Source organism: Typha angustifolia, chromosome 4, assembly GCF_048772165.1.
Source record: "Typha angustifolia cultivar Huaian chromosome 4, ASM4877216v1, whole genome shotgun sequence".
Taxonomy (NCBI): Eukaryota; Viridiplantae; Streptophyta; class Magnoliopsida; order Poales; family Typhaceae; genus Typha; species Typha angustifolia.
Window position 1 is genome coordinate 3,216,852 of NC_133242.1, and position 15,759 is coordinate 3,232,610.

The 15,759-nt window shown below is 35.8% G+C and overlaps 2 protein-coding genes across 4 annotated transcripts; one reads left to right on the plus strand and one right to left on the minus strand.

Moving 5' to 3' along the window:
• Positions 1-1,757: 1,757 nt before the first annotated feature.
• On the plus strand, positions 1,758-6,560 carry LOC140759239 (DCD domain-containing protein NRP-like). Of its 2 annotated transcripts, none has more exons than XM_073095743.1 (6): positions 1,758-1,910; positions 2,450-3,083; positions 4,126-4,226; positions 5,384-5,467; positions 5,552-5,662; positions 6,187-6,560. In XM_073095743.1, the coding sequence occupies exons 2-6, from the start codon at positions 2,465-2,467 to the stop codon at positions 6,226-6,228; spliced, it is 957 nt and encodes a 318-aa protein (XP_072951844.1). In that variant the 5' UTR covers positions 1,758-1,910; positions 2,450-2,464; the 3' UTR covers positions 6,229-6,560. The 2 variants fall into 2 exon arrangements, with proteins under 2 accessions (XP_072951844.1, XP_072951845.1); XM_073095744.1 differs by having other exon boundaries at positions 2,454-3,083.
• A 1,812-nt stretch (positions 6,561-8,372) lies between these two features.
• LOC140758934 (polyadenylate-binding protein RBP45-like) lies at positions 8,373-15,349 on the minus strand. 2 transcript variants are annotated; one of them, XM_073095340.1, is made up of 8 exons: positions 14,904-15,349; positions 13,024-13,504; positions 11,043-11,098; positions 10,838-10,968; positions 10,617-10,713; positions 10,362-10,529; positions 9,728-9,795; positions 8,373-8,675 (listed from the first exon to the last, which is right to left on the minus strand). In XM_073095340.1, the coding sequence occupies exons 1-7, from the start codon at positions 15,252-15,254 to the stop codon at positions 9,787-9,789; spliced, it is 1,293 nt and encodes a 430-aa protein (XP_072951441.1). In that variant the 5' UTR covers positions 15,255-15,349; the 3' UTR covers positions 8,373-8,675; positions 9,728-9,786. The 2 variants fall into 2 exon arrangements, with proteins under 2 accessions (XP_072951441.1, XP_072951442.1); XM_073095341.1 differs by lacking the exon at positions 9,728-9,795 and having other exon boundaries at positions 14,904-15,348.
• Positions 15,350-15,759: the final 410 nt, after the last annotated feature.

Genomic DNA, 15,759 nt, shown 5'->3' on the forward strand with positions numbered 1-15,759 from the left:
AACTTTATGTCATTAAATTTACTTATACCTCTATAAACTCTCTTATGCTAGTATAGAATAATTATTCTAGTGCATGTTGCTTCTCCTGTCTCAAATATTAGAAGGTGGATAAGTATACATACATGTATTAATCTAACTATTAGAATTATGGAAGCATCAACATCTTGTACATTGTAACATGCTAGGGAGGAACCAAGAATGAATATTCTCCTAAAGCCAAAGCCATGGTTGAGAAGTGGACAAGCCTCATGTGAAAGTGCCAGCCACCACTGGTTTGCAATTTGTTGTGATGAGTGATGGCCACAAAGATATAAAGAAGTGACACCTCACCATAGAAAAGAAGAATTCTAGTGGATTTTTTTAATCAAACTTAGGTCAGGGGTTCGGATTCGGCGCAGATCTACTCGTTCTAATTGGTTTATACATATTGTCGGTTGCACGCCAACATATTGATTATATGTATTTAACCATCTCAATAGCACTCTGTATTCGATTTTGGATGTAGATTTTTAGATGTGAGTAATCAATGTGTTGGCGCATATTCTATAATATCCTCAGAATGATCCTAGTAAGTCAACACCGAAATTATATCCAACCTAATTTATAATATAAAAGTAAAATTTTAACTTATTAGATCAAGCTAAATCAAATAGATAAGCAATATCGATGGGATTTGAATCCGGTAATACGACAGGGTCCCTTTAAATATCTACATAATATCCATCCGGGTCTATATATAAAACTTATTAGAGAAATAAGTTGATTCATTTTTGGTGAAAACATTAAAAGGGAATCACTGTTAATTCCTCTAGAAAAAAGCTTGGAAACTTATTATTCTTCAGATAACTTTGAAAAATTGACTTAGTTTGTTAAAGAAAAAAAATAATCCCAACCCATCTAACTCTGCTTGATTTCTTCTCATTATCTCCATCCACAACTTAGCCATTATCTTAGGTTAGCACATGTGATGAGCTTAATTTAATCAAATTGGGCTTCATGGTTAGTGATAACTCCATGTGAGAAGCCTATTTTTATGGCTTGACCTAAGATTAGATGATCCATTTTTCTCTCTCTATCTTTTTCTTTAAGATAAGCTTAGCATTTGAACTCCAAAGAAATGTTTCTTTAATAAATCAAACCCAATCTACTGTATAAAAACTCATGTCATGGCTTGCCTCTCATAAATATGGTGGCAACTAACAAGGGAGTTTGACCAACTTATTCCATGGCTTCAAAAAAGTAAAAATAAACCAACAAGTCATGTTGAATATTATCATTGTGCTATTCATCAGTTTAGATAACTCTCTATCTTATTGTTAAATAAGTACTTTGTAATAGATTACAATCACTGGGGACAAGAACTGGATTGAGCTTAATTTAAATTTGTTCATACTCAGATGATTAAAGAAATTTATATTGTAACATTTAAGTTTTCCTCTTCTCTCAAATACCCAAAAAATCTAAACATAATTCCATTCAAACTTGAATTGGATCAATATATATATATATATATACTCAGATGATTAAAAGATTTGTTTTGACTTTGCATTTGAGGACCAAATCTGAGTTTGTTATACAATTCTGCAATTCCAAAAGAATTCATCCCCCCCATCAATTTCAAAGACTGCGACCAAATAACCAACGAATAACTTTTCAAAATTCCAGTGGCAAAATGTAAATTTTTCTTAAATCCAGGGCCATTTTAGAAAGTTTCCTCCTATAAGAACAGGACAACGTCCATTTCCATTTTCCCTCTGACAGCTGGTGTTTGTAGAGGAGAGAGAGAGAGGCCTTCCTCTCTCACCGCCCTTTCCTCTTTCCTCTTCTCATATTAGGGTTTCCAAATCCTTTGCGCTCGAGCAGATCCGGGAGTCGATCGATCCGATATCGCATCTCTCGCGTATCTTTAGGTAAGCGTGATTCTGTTGTTTTCTGGTGTAATTTGCATATTCTTTGGTGCATAGATCAGATTGGATTCCTTTAGGTTAGTTTCTTGATCTCTAATGGGGATTTTAATTTGGTTCCAGAATTAGTCGGTGTTGTGGTTTCTCTTTTCGTTCCTAATGATTATTGCTCCATTCCCGTGTGATTGTGGGTTCAGGAAATGTGAAATTTGGCGTAAAGTGGAGGCCTGTGTAAATCATAGAATTTCCTGGATAGATATGTTTAAATCTTGTTTATTATCATTAATAGTTATCCTGTGTATAAATGTTGTTAAGGCTCTGGTAATATTTGCCTCTGCAAACGATTCTTTAAGAGGTTTAGGCTTTGGATGTGTTCAAATTATCCATTTGAAGAAAGTCTCCCGGTATTTTCAATCGTCTAACGTAAATTTTTTTCTTATAACTTTATTCTTGACCAACCTTGATAATGGACTGTTTAATTTATTGTTGAAATTGAATACCTATAATAATAATGTCTTACAACAACTATTTCCTTCTTGTGGCAGATAGACCTTCAAAGGATGGATAATCTCTGGCATCTGGGTGATGAGTTCCGAGGACAATCAAAGGTCTCCGAGGACCATAAGTGGTCTGTCATAACATCAAAACTTGCTGATTTGACAAGATCAAAGGATGAAAGGATGAACAATGTTGACTTTTCAAGGAGCCCTATTGAATCAAGGTCATGGGACAAGTTTGGCTATCAGGATGATTATAAACTTGAGAATCTGAATCTTGGACTGATGAACCTAGATCCAAAAATGAATGAGTCTGCTATCAAGAATCCCTTTCGTAACAGTGTGTATAGCATGAGTTCAGCGTACCACAAGGGAAGCAACAACAACAACATCAATATCAATAGTTTCAAGATGAACAGTGGGACAAACAAGTATTCTAATAATTTTAGTGGAAAAGAGGCCAACAACCAAAACAGCATCAGCAACAACAATAGCAATAGCAACAATAGCAATGTCAACAACAACAACAGCAATAATAGCAACAACAATAGTGCTGCTGTTGACAAACGATTCAAGACTTTACCTTCGAGCGAAATGCTACCAAGGAATGAAGTTCTTGGTGGTTATATCTTTGTTTGTAACAACGATACAATGCAGGAAGATCTCAAGAGACAACTTTTTGGTATGTATGCGTCTTCTTAAATTTTCTGAGTTTATTCACGCACACACACACACACACTCTCTCTCTCTCTCTATTGATCTATCTATTTATCTATCTATCTATATAAATATAATATGTACAACAACTGTTGGCTTTAGAAATATATTTCTGTGGTCCTGAAGGCTTTAGAAATATAACTATGTTTTACTTCTGCAAAATTGAATGCTTCAAAGCAGACGAGACTGGTACATCTGGAGTAATCAGAAAGTACTGAATGCATTTTGGGACAAAAGTAGGAAAAAAAGAAGAGAAATTAATAGGTGTGAAGAATAAGAAATAAGAAGAAAATGGTGGAGGAAGTTTATTTTTCCAAGGAATTGCATTTATATTACTCAAAGAAAGCCAAAATGGCTAAATCAATATTCTGGATTTTAATAAGTGAGCCAACATATTTGAGCAAGTTAGAATTTTTTAATGGGAGTCAGCATTTTTATTTAGGACTATGGCCACATATGAACACTTTATGTAGCATCCTGAAGGGAAAGTATTCATACATTGATTTTTTTCTTGTACCTAGTTAAATTTGTAGATTTGAGGTGAACAAGTTTTCTGACTGTTTGTTTATCCAGATGAGAACAACAGAAAATTACTGTTATTTGAACAATGGTGTTTTCTTGTGTGGATCTTTTTTAAACACCAAATATGGATAAATTGAGAAAAAAAGTCAAAAATAGGTGTACAAGGAAATGCAGGGGAGCAGACCAAATCATGCCCAAATAAAAGAGTAGATAAGGGCCAGATAGGAGATAACCTATAAAGTTTCCAAATATTTTGACCTATTGGAGCTTCTGCATGTTTGATTCAGTATATACATCTCTTTTATCTCAGGGTTTATCGGAAAATCAACTTTCACTGTGATCCAATGCATGCATGGCTTTCCTTGTCATTCATTTATTCTCAATATGCTATTGTCCGACAAAATTCAATTTATTTTTTGCATCCTTAATTACCATTTGTCTGCTCCAAAGTATTCCTAATTTGCTACTTACATACCATTTTGTAGGCTTACCTCCAAGGTATCGTGATTCTGTACGGGCAATTACTCCTGGTTTACCACTTTTCCTGTATAACTATACAACTCATCAGCTTCATGGGATATTTGAGGTATGTACAAAATCCATATTCATTATTAAACCTGTAAATGTTTGAGCTTCTAGTAGGAAACATTTGCAAATAAGATGTTTTAAGAGATATTTTTGTATTTCATGACCAGGCTCTTTTGTGTCATATTTTTTCTTTTTCTTCTTTAGAGCATTATTTTCTTTGCTTTGTATATTTTATTTCATATAAATATAATAATACTTGCCTCTAATTCTGCTTACATGTAATAATCTGACCGGTAGTGACAGTAATTTCATCTGACCTTATCTCAAGGTTCCTAGTTTAGGATCGGAATCTGTATCGGTTGTCTGGAAAAATAATACGTATCGATTGTATCGGCCGCTCGTATTAGATCGAACTATTTTTTAATTATGTAAGATTTTAAATATTATTTAAAAATGGAGAGAAAATATTTCTAAAAATTTAGAAAAAATGAAGCCTAAAATTTTTTAAAATGTATTAACTTATTTAAAATTTAAAACTTTGATGAATATCGAGCTTTGTCTCTCCGTTCCCCCTCTCAAATTCCAATATGCACTAGATTCCAATGCTTTAAATATGTGTACTTCTCTCCAAATTCTGATGTTCTTCTGATCAGACTGTTTCTTCTTGGATATATCTGCATAACTTTTGTTGATTGTGTGACATGATCTTCTCTGAATGTATTCATTTAGTTCTGTAAAATTAAAGGACTAAGTCACTAACCAGCTTTTAAACTTTTTAAGGGAAGTGATCCTTGCGAAAGGATAAAGAGAAAACAAAGTTTATTTGAAATTAAATCCTTGTTTGAATTTTTGAATGTGAGGAAGTTGGAGAACATGGCCTATCAAACTTGGTAGTACTCATGAGCCTTGAAGTGAGATCGGTGAAATGTGTTGTTGTTATTGTTTCAGTATTGCTTTCATCTTTATATACATGAAACTGCTGGATGTTTAGTTTGCTTAATACTAATTTATTATGTTTGTTAGGTAAAATATGCTTTTTGCTGCCGTTACTGAACGATTGGTTGCAATTAATTACTTGTATTTCAGTTCATCTGTTATACTAGTTTTTCGTCATTTCATATTCCTGCCTTACAGTTTGTGCTATATGGCAAGTAGCTCATTTGTTGCTAGTATCCTCTGTATCTCTAGTCCCTTAACCTGGTTTCTTCACATCAGGCTGTTAGTTTTGGGGGCTCTAACATTGATCCAACTGCTTGGGAAGATAAAAAGTGTAAAGGTGAATCCAGGTTTCCTGCACAGGTAGGGAGATGTGGCTTGAAAAATTACATTTACAAGCTCTTGCTCCACATTTCTTTTCTAAATTCTCGTTGGTCAATGTTTTAGGTAAGGATCCGTGTTAGGAAGCTTTGCAAGCCTTTGGAGGAGGATTCGTTTAGGCCAGTTTTGCATCACTATGATGGACCAAAGTTCCGCCTGGAATTATCCATAGCAGAGGTACATATGCTTCCTTTTCTCTAAGTTTGCTATTCATACTACTGTCATGCCAATTATGCTATAGATGACTTGCATTTCTTTAAATGTTCATTTTGTGATTGTTTTGAATAAATAAGTAGGATATTCTTTTTAAATCAATACTCTGAGTAATAAGAAAGTCTTGATCTGTTTCTTTATTGACTTGCATGTCTGTCCGCTCTATTCATGATTTGGCAATTTAAATTCGAGTTATGTGCCAATGTAAGATTACTTGTCTTTGACATGTTCTGCTGAAGTGAATCAGAATCAATGCCTTCTGAGTTTCCTTTTGTCTGGATTACGAGAAGTTAAGAATCTTCTTGATGTTTGAATATTATCAATCATATGATCAGTTAGAGTTTGTCCAGCATCTTTTTCCCCTTTATATATGATCCTGCTGGTACAAACATTTTGTATGGGTTTAATTTCTCTTCTTGCGGTGTATCTTGCAACATTTTGCTGAATAATGTAGACATTAACTTATACTCTTTCATGCCTATGTCTAGACTTTGTCACTACTAGACCTGTGCGAGAAAGGAGGCATGTGAACAATACAGCAGCGACCATCAGTACGAGTCTTCTGAAGTCTTAGTAAATATGTAAGCATGTGTTGGGGGTGTGCGTCTGTTCTACCCTTTCTGTGGCATCAGTTCTGATGAAGCGCAAGCTTGGAAGGTTTGTTACTTAGGTTGCATTTCCAATCGCGAAGACCTGGCACTTTGAAGGTAACAAACAACTGGCCCTATAAGTCCGGTGTCGATCGCTCCCTTGGAAATGTACTGTTATATATTTATGTACGTATGTAGAATTGCAGAGTTGGAAGTAACAGAACACTGTAATCTTTGAGTATCATAATAAACCAATGTGAGAGTGATGATAATTTTCTAGTGTGCATGCAATCTTAGGTTGTAGGCTCAGTAATGATGTGTATTGTCTTTTTCCTCACTTTTAACTGTCAGGTGCTACGTAATTGTGGCTTTCTGTTTTCAACCTCTATGGTGATACTCAAAATAGCATTTGGAATCAAGATGATTGTTGCTCGCAGAAGCCCCAAAAATTTACTAAATTGTGGCTTTTGATCAGTAGGTCATATAACCTATGGGATATGATCGATACTCTTAGCAGCTTGCTGCCAAAAGGGTAATTCTCGCTGCAGTGTGCTTAGGGGTGAAAACGGGTTGGATTAAGTTCACCCTGATTCGCTATCTGATCCAGATTGGATCAGATACAGATAGGAAAATCCTATCCAATCCGGATTCGGATATGGATAGCTATTTACAAAAATGTTCGGATTCGGATAGCCTTATAGAAAAAAATCCGGATACGGATACGATATAGTTGATTTTATCGGATATGGATTCGGATTGCGGATATTCGTTTACTCACTTAATAAATACCTAATTAAAGTTACTAAACCCTACCCTCTATCTCTTATCTATTCACCATCTCCCCCAAATCTCCTTGATCCACATCGCCCTCACTGCTCGCCGCGGTGCCGCCTCCATCTAAAGACTAAAATCTATCATCGCCGCCATCACCGCCCTCTCTCGTCGAGCTTGGCTCTCCTCCATTGGCCTCACTCCACGGGTCCTCGATCCACATTGCCATCACCGCCCACCGCCTCCATCTAAAATCCATCATCGCCATCACTGCCCTCCCTCCACGGGTCCTCCCTCTCTCCACCGACCCTCCCTCCAATGTAATACTTAATACTTAGTAGCGTCCAACTTTGGGCTGTTAAGACATTCAAGTTGGTGTCACAGGTTTTCCCTAGGTTTTTTTCTATGTTGCCGAGCCATCTTCTTCCCAAGATACTTGTCTTTTTTAAGTCCTCAACACGAAGAACATTCTTTAACTTAGGTAGCCTAAGAGTAATCACAATGTAAGAGTAATGTACAACGTAATACTTAATATTAAGAAATTTCATCTGAATGCATGAAATTTCAGGTTAGTATGACATAGTAAAGATACTACTAATTCACAATCATTGGTTTATACACATTATGTTTGTTTAAAGTCTATAGTTTCATTTGTTTTCTTTTTGCATCATTACTATCTTTTTGTCACTGAATCAATTCTCAAATACTGTAAGTTTTATTTAAATTGTATTTGAATAATTTTAGACTTGATTGATATTCATAGTAAGTTCATATTGATTTTTTAAAATTTGATATGTATCCATTTAAGATTTAAAAATTTATTCGAACACTATCCAATTTGTATCCAAAAATTCTCCGATTCATATCCGAAAACTATCTAATCCATATCCAAAAATTATTCGTACTCATTTTCTTAAGATATGATTTTAATTTTTTACTATCCGATCTATATCGGATCCGTTTTCAAGCATATGTGTGCTCATGGTAGTGACTTACTAAATTGTGCTCTTTGAGAAAGGGTAATTCTCGCTGCAATCCTGATATGCCAGAGTGAAGTGTGCTCCTGGTTATTGTGTTGGATGGCTGGTCAAACATACCGATATAGCAGTATGGAAACATAAGATATAATTTCGTGTATGTAGAACATCCGATCAGGCTAAGCCAAAAATAATAATAATAACAATTTATGCCAAACAAGAACAATTTGTATGTGGGGGAAATTAGATGCTACGAATACCACCTGTTCAGAAATAGTATAACGCCTAGCAGATTAAAGCAAGTAAGGCAATGCAATATGAAAGTAACCATTAAGATGAGAAACAAAAAATATATAAGAGAAGCAAGGCAAAGGGCTCCCACCAACCCTCACCAGCAGCAGCTGCAGCACCAAAAGTCTGGGCAGCATTACAAGAAACAAGTAGCACTAAAAAGTGGAACTATAAATAAGTAGACAAGTAACAGTCTAATTGAACAGCAATCTTGAACTCCCTCAGAAACTCCCTGGCCTTTTTCTCAATTCATCAATCTTTGTAGATGCTCACAAAGGCGCCAACTTTAAGGCCATGTTCCAGACTCCACTAGTGCTGTTTGAAGTACTCAGGCTCCGGAAAGTATCACTGCAAGTGAGTTACGAATTATAAGTTAGCACACTTGTCTAGGCATGCATTCATGTAACAAGGAGCTGTGGGTTAGGAGCCAAAAACAATCCTGAAGGCAATCTGTATTGAATTCAAGTAATATGATGTAATATTCCAGAGAAAATAAGGACAGTATAAACGAAAAGGAGACATAATAAATAATTCTTGAAAATATAATGCAATACTTGAAGATTAAATCCATCAAAACTCCAAAACAATGTTCTCAAAAGCAGTAGAATTATAAGGGTGGTCAAATCACTGCTCTATATGCAATTATGCAGGCACATATGTGATTGAGCTATACACACACACACACACTTCATTTTAATTATTTTTGTGGCTTCTATTAAAATTAGAATAATCTCACTAGTCAGAGTAGTTAAAATTTCTCTACTAGGAACAAACTAACAGATGGATAAATGTAGCTAAATGACATGTGGTGAGTCAATTTCATCTGACTATGCATGAACGGAATGGTACTTTATGAATAATTAATAAATGGTGCAAACTTTATGATGAACATCATAATTAACAAGAAACTGTAAAGGAATTAAGTAAAAATGAATACCATTATAGTTTTAACATAAAAAAAGTAAACCAAAGTTAAATAAGCTAATATAAGAAAATATATTAATAATGTACGAATAAACAATCAAATTTAGTAAAAAGATTCTAAGTTTTAGAGCATTGGTCCTATCGAAGGATGTTGTGTTAAGGAAATTTATTTAGAAATAGTCTGAGGCTTAATTGCAAAATAAATTCCAGAATGAAGGACATAACTTTAGAAGATTCAGATAGAAAACAACTTAGGATTTGGGAACATGTCTTTTTATATCTCATCTACCCCTAGAGAACCTATATGACTGGAGTATGGAGTTTGGTGTCAGCATAGGTTCTGTGTTTTGTTTAGGTTTTTCCTTCCTTTTCTTTTGTGAAGTATTCTGTTTCTTTGCTTTGCTTTTATGTTTAAGCATAGATTACTGTAGGTTGTGGGGAAGGGGCAGGAATTTGTTGACTCAAAAATTACTTACTCTGATAGTATAAATAGGAGCAGTGCAGAACAAGGTGCCAAAACCAGTAAACAGCAAAATCAGACATTCTGCAACAAGCAAGTACACTGGTAAATAGGAAAACCAGACACAAAATATTTAACTGCACTTGAAGCAAACAAGTTCTAAGAAGCAATATTTTGATTCTCGTTGTTGAGAATCGTTCCTAAAATTAACTCCAAATCATATTAAATCTCACAACAGATCTTTTTCTTATAAAATCAGATGCAGTCACTGAAAAACATAGTTCAAAATTTTGGTTTCAGCTTAGTTTACAATTAAAGCGTTTCGGTCAGTTTCAGTTCTAACTTTATTGTATCGGTTTTGAACTTCTGGTATATAGTCTTCTTTATCTTATTTCTCGATGCATTACACAATCTAATAGCATCTGCAATGATGTTGATATTGAGATAGGTACAAATTAGATTCAAGTCAAATCTAACTTAGAATTAAAAAAAATACATTAAAAAATAGTTATAAGGGTCGTTTCAATTAGATGCTAGTTTCAAATTGAAGAGGACTGAAATGCAAAATGTTTCGGTGAAACGTCTTGGTTCTGGATGAAACTTCAACCATGCTAAAAAACTTAACTAATAAGTAGTACAAACATTTTTACCTGCTGTCCTTGCTGCTGCTGCTGCTGCTGCTGCTGATAATTTCCATATCCTGGATATGCTGCATATCCATACATATTAGGATCTTGAGGTGGAGCATACCCATATGTATCATATCCTTGAGGATACCCATAATAGTTACCATTCCACTGATTAGGATCTTGCTGGGGCTGAAAACATGAAACAAGGGAGTGGCCATTTTTCTTCAGACTTTCTTGTCAGAAAAAGAAACCAATTTGAAGGCAAGTGAGACTTACCTGCTTGTTTGTAGGACTACGACCCCATGAAAGCCGGATGTTTTGCCCTCCCAACTGAGTCCCATTTTGCAACCGGATGGCCTCCTCAGCAGAAGCTCTGGATCGAGAGATAAAATCTTTAAATTAGATATGATTAAGGAAGGATGTCAAACTACAAAACATGATGAGAGCATTTAAAGAGAATCAAAACAAAAGAAAGAAAGAAAGAAAGAAAAGCAAACCTGCTGGCAAATTGAACAAACCCACAACGCTTGCCTACAGGTATCTTCACATATACCAGTTCACCATACGGACTAAAAACTTGCTTTAGAACTTCATCACTAATGTTGGGATCCAGTCCTCCAACAAATATCTGCAGTCAAAACAGCGGGTAAGAAACAGCATATATCATACACATTGATGCATGAAATAAGACAAGATACCCACAGTTGTATTATTTGGATCATTATCAGATTCAGTTGCTTGTGTACTCTGGTAAGAAGCTGCAAAAATCAAGATAGTAAGAATCTACTTCTGAAGCCGAGAAAAGTTTACCACCAAATAGTATCCTGCATATGGTCTGCTGAAACTAGTTTAGAAATTTTCTCTTGCTGAATGTCAACTCACCATGGTCATTGCATTCAATTAATGTTGACATGACATTTTAACCTGATTGTCAGTGTGCCAGTTCATGGATTAAAAACTAAAAATATTCAGTGTCCCTTCAATACAAATGACAACAAGCAATGACAAAAACTGGATTGAACAAGAAACAGCAGTCCAGAGGGTTGCCCATTTGTCCATATGGACTTCAAAGAAACTATATATCATGTCATTCCACATATCTTTCAGTAGTTTTGCATCTCTTCTCATGAATGACTGGGATAAAGGTTGCACTCAGACATACAGACCAGAGTGAACCTTGCATGCAAAGCATGCTTAAAAAATTGCAGGAAAATTTCCAAACATAAATTTCCTCGCTTTCAAGCCATATAGACCTGCAAGCATGTCATGCAATCATAGATAGTGAAAAGCTCCTAAACATCACATTATCCTAGAGAAATATGGTGATTATTGATAATGCACTAAGGCAACCACCATGAGTGGATAGGACATATGAACATAGATCCCCAAAACATATAATGTTCAAAATATGACAGTCCTTCCATTTCAACTTGCATCCACCTTCCAACACAAGCCTATTTCCCATAAAATGTTTCGAGTTTTCTCACTTACATGAATAGGCTCGTAATACCAATCTTGTAAAAGGATATACACCTTTTCCGCCGTATAATTCTTTGCTCATTACATTATTATATATCTAGTTTACCTTTCCTAGAATTTAATAATAAAGTAAACTAAATAGATTAGAGCCCTAAATCTACTATAAAAATAATAAAATTATCATTAACAACCAAAATATGAATTTCAGCTGGTACAGTTAGTTAAACTGATTGTAGAATAGATCCAAAACACATTATAGTAGCTTGCATAACTAGATTTATTATTAGCAACAGAAAAAAGAAAAACCTATTGGAAGATGCCAACAACTGAGAGAGTCCAAGCATGGGATCATTATAAATCTAATTTTAAGTCCAGGGAAAGTCATCCCAGGTATCCGGAAAAAGACTGTGCAAGAAACTATGCACCACATTGTAGGTATATTTGAAACTAAACCAAAATGATTACAAGAAACAATAAGGAAGAAGATGGAAGAGAACTAGCATCAAGGGAGAGTATCCAACTTTTCAGAATAATCCAGAAAAAAGGTCAAGAATATTGAAAGCTGCCTGAAATTAACTTAAACTCTGAAATGCAGAGTTGAAAAGGGAATGAAACAACAATGAAGATGAATCACTAATTACAATGAACTTAAAAGAAGACTGAAAATTAGAGAAAACGTCTTAAATTAAACGAACTGGAATCTAAGAACAAAAGAGTAGCAAAAGCCACATGAAGCACGAAAAACCAAATTCTCACTTAATTAAAACACTGACCTAACAGAGGCCACGCACTACAGGAGACATGCATCTCAGCTGAAGTCATTTCCAGGCCCTAAATGAAGATAGCATGGTATCCTGCTTTGAGACAATATGAATTTTATAAGTCTTGATTACTTAATTATGTTTAAACGACCCCAATTTTAGATAGGCAAGTACTGAAGGAAATGACTGTGAACATCAATCGAAGCAATCCTGCTTATCTTCAAGTGTATGATTGGGAAATAAAATATTCTAAGGCTAAAACTTTGCAGATTCCACTACAACCAGAAGCATCTGCTTAGATACATAAAATACTCGAGATTTAATGCATTCCAGAGGTGATTAAATTGTTGTATCACCTGCAACATTTCTTTATAAGAAGATGCAAAAGAGAAAAAAAAATGTAATTAAAAATTGAAACAAGTGCAAACTGCAAAGCTGCATACCATTAGTAGAATATTGTTGTTGAGAGCTTGCATTCTTCTTGTTGGCAGCGGAGCCAATCCGCATTGGCCTTGTAGCAATGTAAACTCCATTCATTTCAGTCATGGCACGTGTTTGCTCATTTATGTCTCCAAACCTAACAAAGCCATAGCCTTTGGAGCGCCCAGTAAGCCTATCTGTTACAATTTTAGCCCCCTTAACTGAGGGGTAACGGTTCTTGAATGTCTCTTGTAATAAGTAATCTGTGACATCCGAAGCCAAGTCTCCAACAAATATGGTATGATCAGTGCCATCATCTCCACGTTTCTCACCTGCTCCACATGTAGCCCAATTAAGTCTAAAAGCTTGTTCGATACTGGGCATCATTTGCCCATTATATGTTTGAAGAACTCGTTCCGCGGCAGCACGAGTGGCAAATTCAATAAAACCATAACCCTCTGCCTGCCCAGTCTGTTTGTTTCGAATAATTTTCACAGAAGTAACCTGCAACAAAGAAAAGTTTTAAGAAACTTGCTAAATGATTATATTTCCACTCCTATCTCCAACACACATAATAAACGAGTATACAACATTTCCCAACTAAAATTTCAAAGGAACAAAGCATGTCATCAGAAAATGACAGCAATCATAAGCGGACTATAGAATAGACCATCAACATTCAACATTGATAGGAGGAATAGGCTTTTATATTTTTTTATTACAACTTCAGTCCCTCCTAAAAAGGTGCATAGCCTAGTAACAGCACAGTACATACATGCAGCTAAAAAAGAATAATACAGTGTACCTGCATTAAGGACTCATATTTCTCAATTTGACGTGCTTTCCTTTCTAAACCACTTTCAATATGAAAATAACAAATAGACAATTCAATTATTAAGAATATCCTGAGTAGCACATGCCAAATAGTTTTCCCATCAATTTTCAGTTTTTTTAGGAATTAACTTTTGTTGCATTATTCATATAAGAATAGGAAATCTACCTTGCTCACATCTAGCTTGTGTCATGATGACCTCATTCTTTATAAGATTCAGTTTACATTATATTCCTTTTTGCTTCATCATCACAATATTTGTCATAGATTGGTTGCTTTTTTTCTGCATCTTCTCTATTTCATCGGTAACTGCCAAATTATTAAAAACTTAAATGTCTTCCTTCTAAAAGTTTCAGAAATCTATTGGCATTTTTCTACCATTAAAATGTTCCTCTAATCTACACTCTGTCCAAGATGATGATAACCCCAAATGTGCATCAATAATCATTTTGTCTACATGATTACTGATAATTTTGAAGTTCCCTGCATCCAAAGAATGGCACAAATTAAAGCATTAAACAGAGTCGATTGGAGAAAAACGATCCGTACAGCCCAGCCAAAATAGTTAGGATTTAAGACTTGGTCATTGTCATTGTCTATTTCTAAAGAAAACAAAACAAGATTCACAGATAGATGGACGCTAAATTACTAAAATTTCTGAAAAGAAAAATGGAGTGGCAAAGTTCAGTTTCTATGATAGGTAAGCAAGATCCAGAACAATGCCAAATCGCCCAAGATTCTCTGATTACTTGCAGACAACAAAGCGGCAGTATTACTTTTGTGTCTATTATGTATCACCTAAAAGCCCCACTCTGCAACCACCGAGGAACTATATTCTCTTTGTCTCCGTATATCTACATCTTCAGATATAAGCAAACAAAATCTCTTCAGTACTAGATTGTCTTTCACAAAGGTACTTAACTGGCCACTCAATTGAAAAAATTCAAAATTCCATGAATAACTGAAACACCAAATGCAGCTTCGTTTCATTCTAAGTCATGTGTTCCAATATCTTATAGCCTCAAAGTCTACAATTTAACTACTAACAAAACTAATTAAAGAAAAGGTCACCTCTCCGGTCTGGATGAAGCATCCATAAAGGTAGTTCTCGTCCATCCAGTACTGCAGGTCCCCAATCCACAACGTCCTGATCTCGTCGGACGACGCCGGCTGTGCCGTCGGGGCATGGACCTGGACCTGGAACTGCGGCATCTGCTGCGGCTGCGGCATGGGCTGGGGCGCCACCGGCGGCGGCACCTGCGGCGCCTGCTGGTTCCACATCGGCTGCGGCGGCGCCGCCGGCATCTGGTAGTACTGTTGCTGCGGGGGAGGCGGCGCAGACATCGCCGCCCACTGCTGCTGCGGATCCATCGGCGGAGGAGCCATCGGGGGCTGAACCATGCCTCCTGCGGGCTGCATCATTTTTCGCGACGGATAAAGAAAACCCTAACGCGAGAAAAGAGCCGGAGGAGATGAAACCCTAACCCTAGAGATAGCACCCAAAAGGAGGAGCGTCGATAGTTGTGGAGGATATATACGGTGAGGGAAAGGAAGGAATCTATGAGTATCCTCGTCCGTGCGGACGCATAGAAGTTTCGTGCGCCACATTCAATGGGCCGCTTTGGCCCATTAGGCCCATCTTTCCTTCAAATTGGGCCTCTTTCACAAATTTTGAATTGGATTATGAGAGTATTGCAAAATTAGAGGAATAGATTTGCAAACTATTAGAAAGGTATAAGGTCTCATTTAGTCATTTAAGGACATATAATTTTACTACAATGTTCCAGAGAAGCGAAAATTTAATTATGTTCTAGTTAAATTATCGATTCTACTGAGATTTATATTTGTTTAACCCATTTGAGCACAATCATATTGGCCACTAATATTTAAATTGTATAAGGCAAACAGGTCCTTATTATAGTTCTTC

Excerpts from the sequence above, each read along its gene's own strand:
- LOC140758934 (XM_073095340.1), bottom strand. The coding sequence starts at position 15,254 with ATGATGCAGCCCGCAGGAGGCATGGTTCAGCCCCCGATGGCTCCTCCG. Across the intron at positions 11,099-13,023 it reads ACAACAATATTCTACTAATG|CTTCTTACCAGAGTACACAA; the intron begins GTATGCAGCTTT and ends TGATTTTTGCAG. Across the intron at positions 10,530-10,616 it reads GTAGTCCTACAAACAAGCAG|CCCCAGCAAGATCCTAATCA; the intron begins GTAAGTCTCACT and ends TCATGTTTTCAG.
- LOC140759239 (XM_073095743.1), top strand. The coding sequence starts at position 2,465 with ATGGATAATCTCTGGCATCTGGGTGATGAGTTCCGAGGACAATCAAAG. Across the intron at positions 4,227-5,383 it reads AGCTTCATGGGATATTTGAG|GCTGTTAGTTTTGGGGGCTC; the intron begins GTATGTACAAAA and ends TCTTCACATCAG. Across the intron at positions 5,663-6,186 it reads TGGAATTATCCATAGCAGAG|ACTTTGTCACTACTAGACCT; the intron begins GTACATATGCTT and ends GCCTATGTCTAG.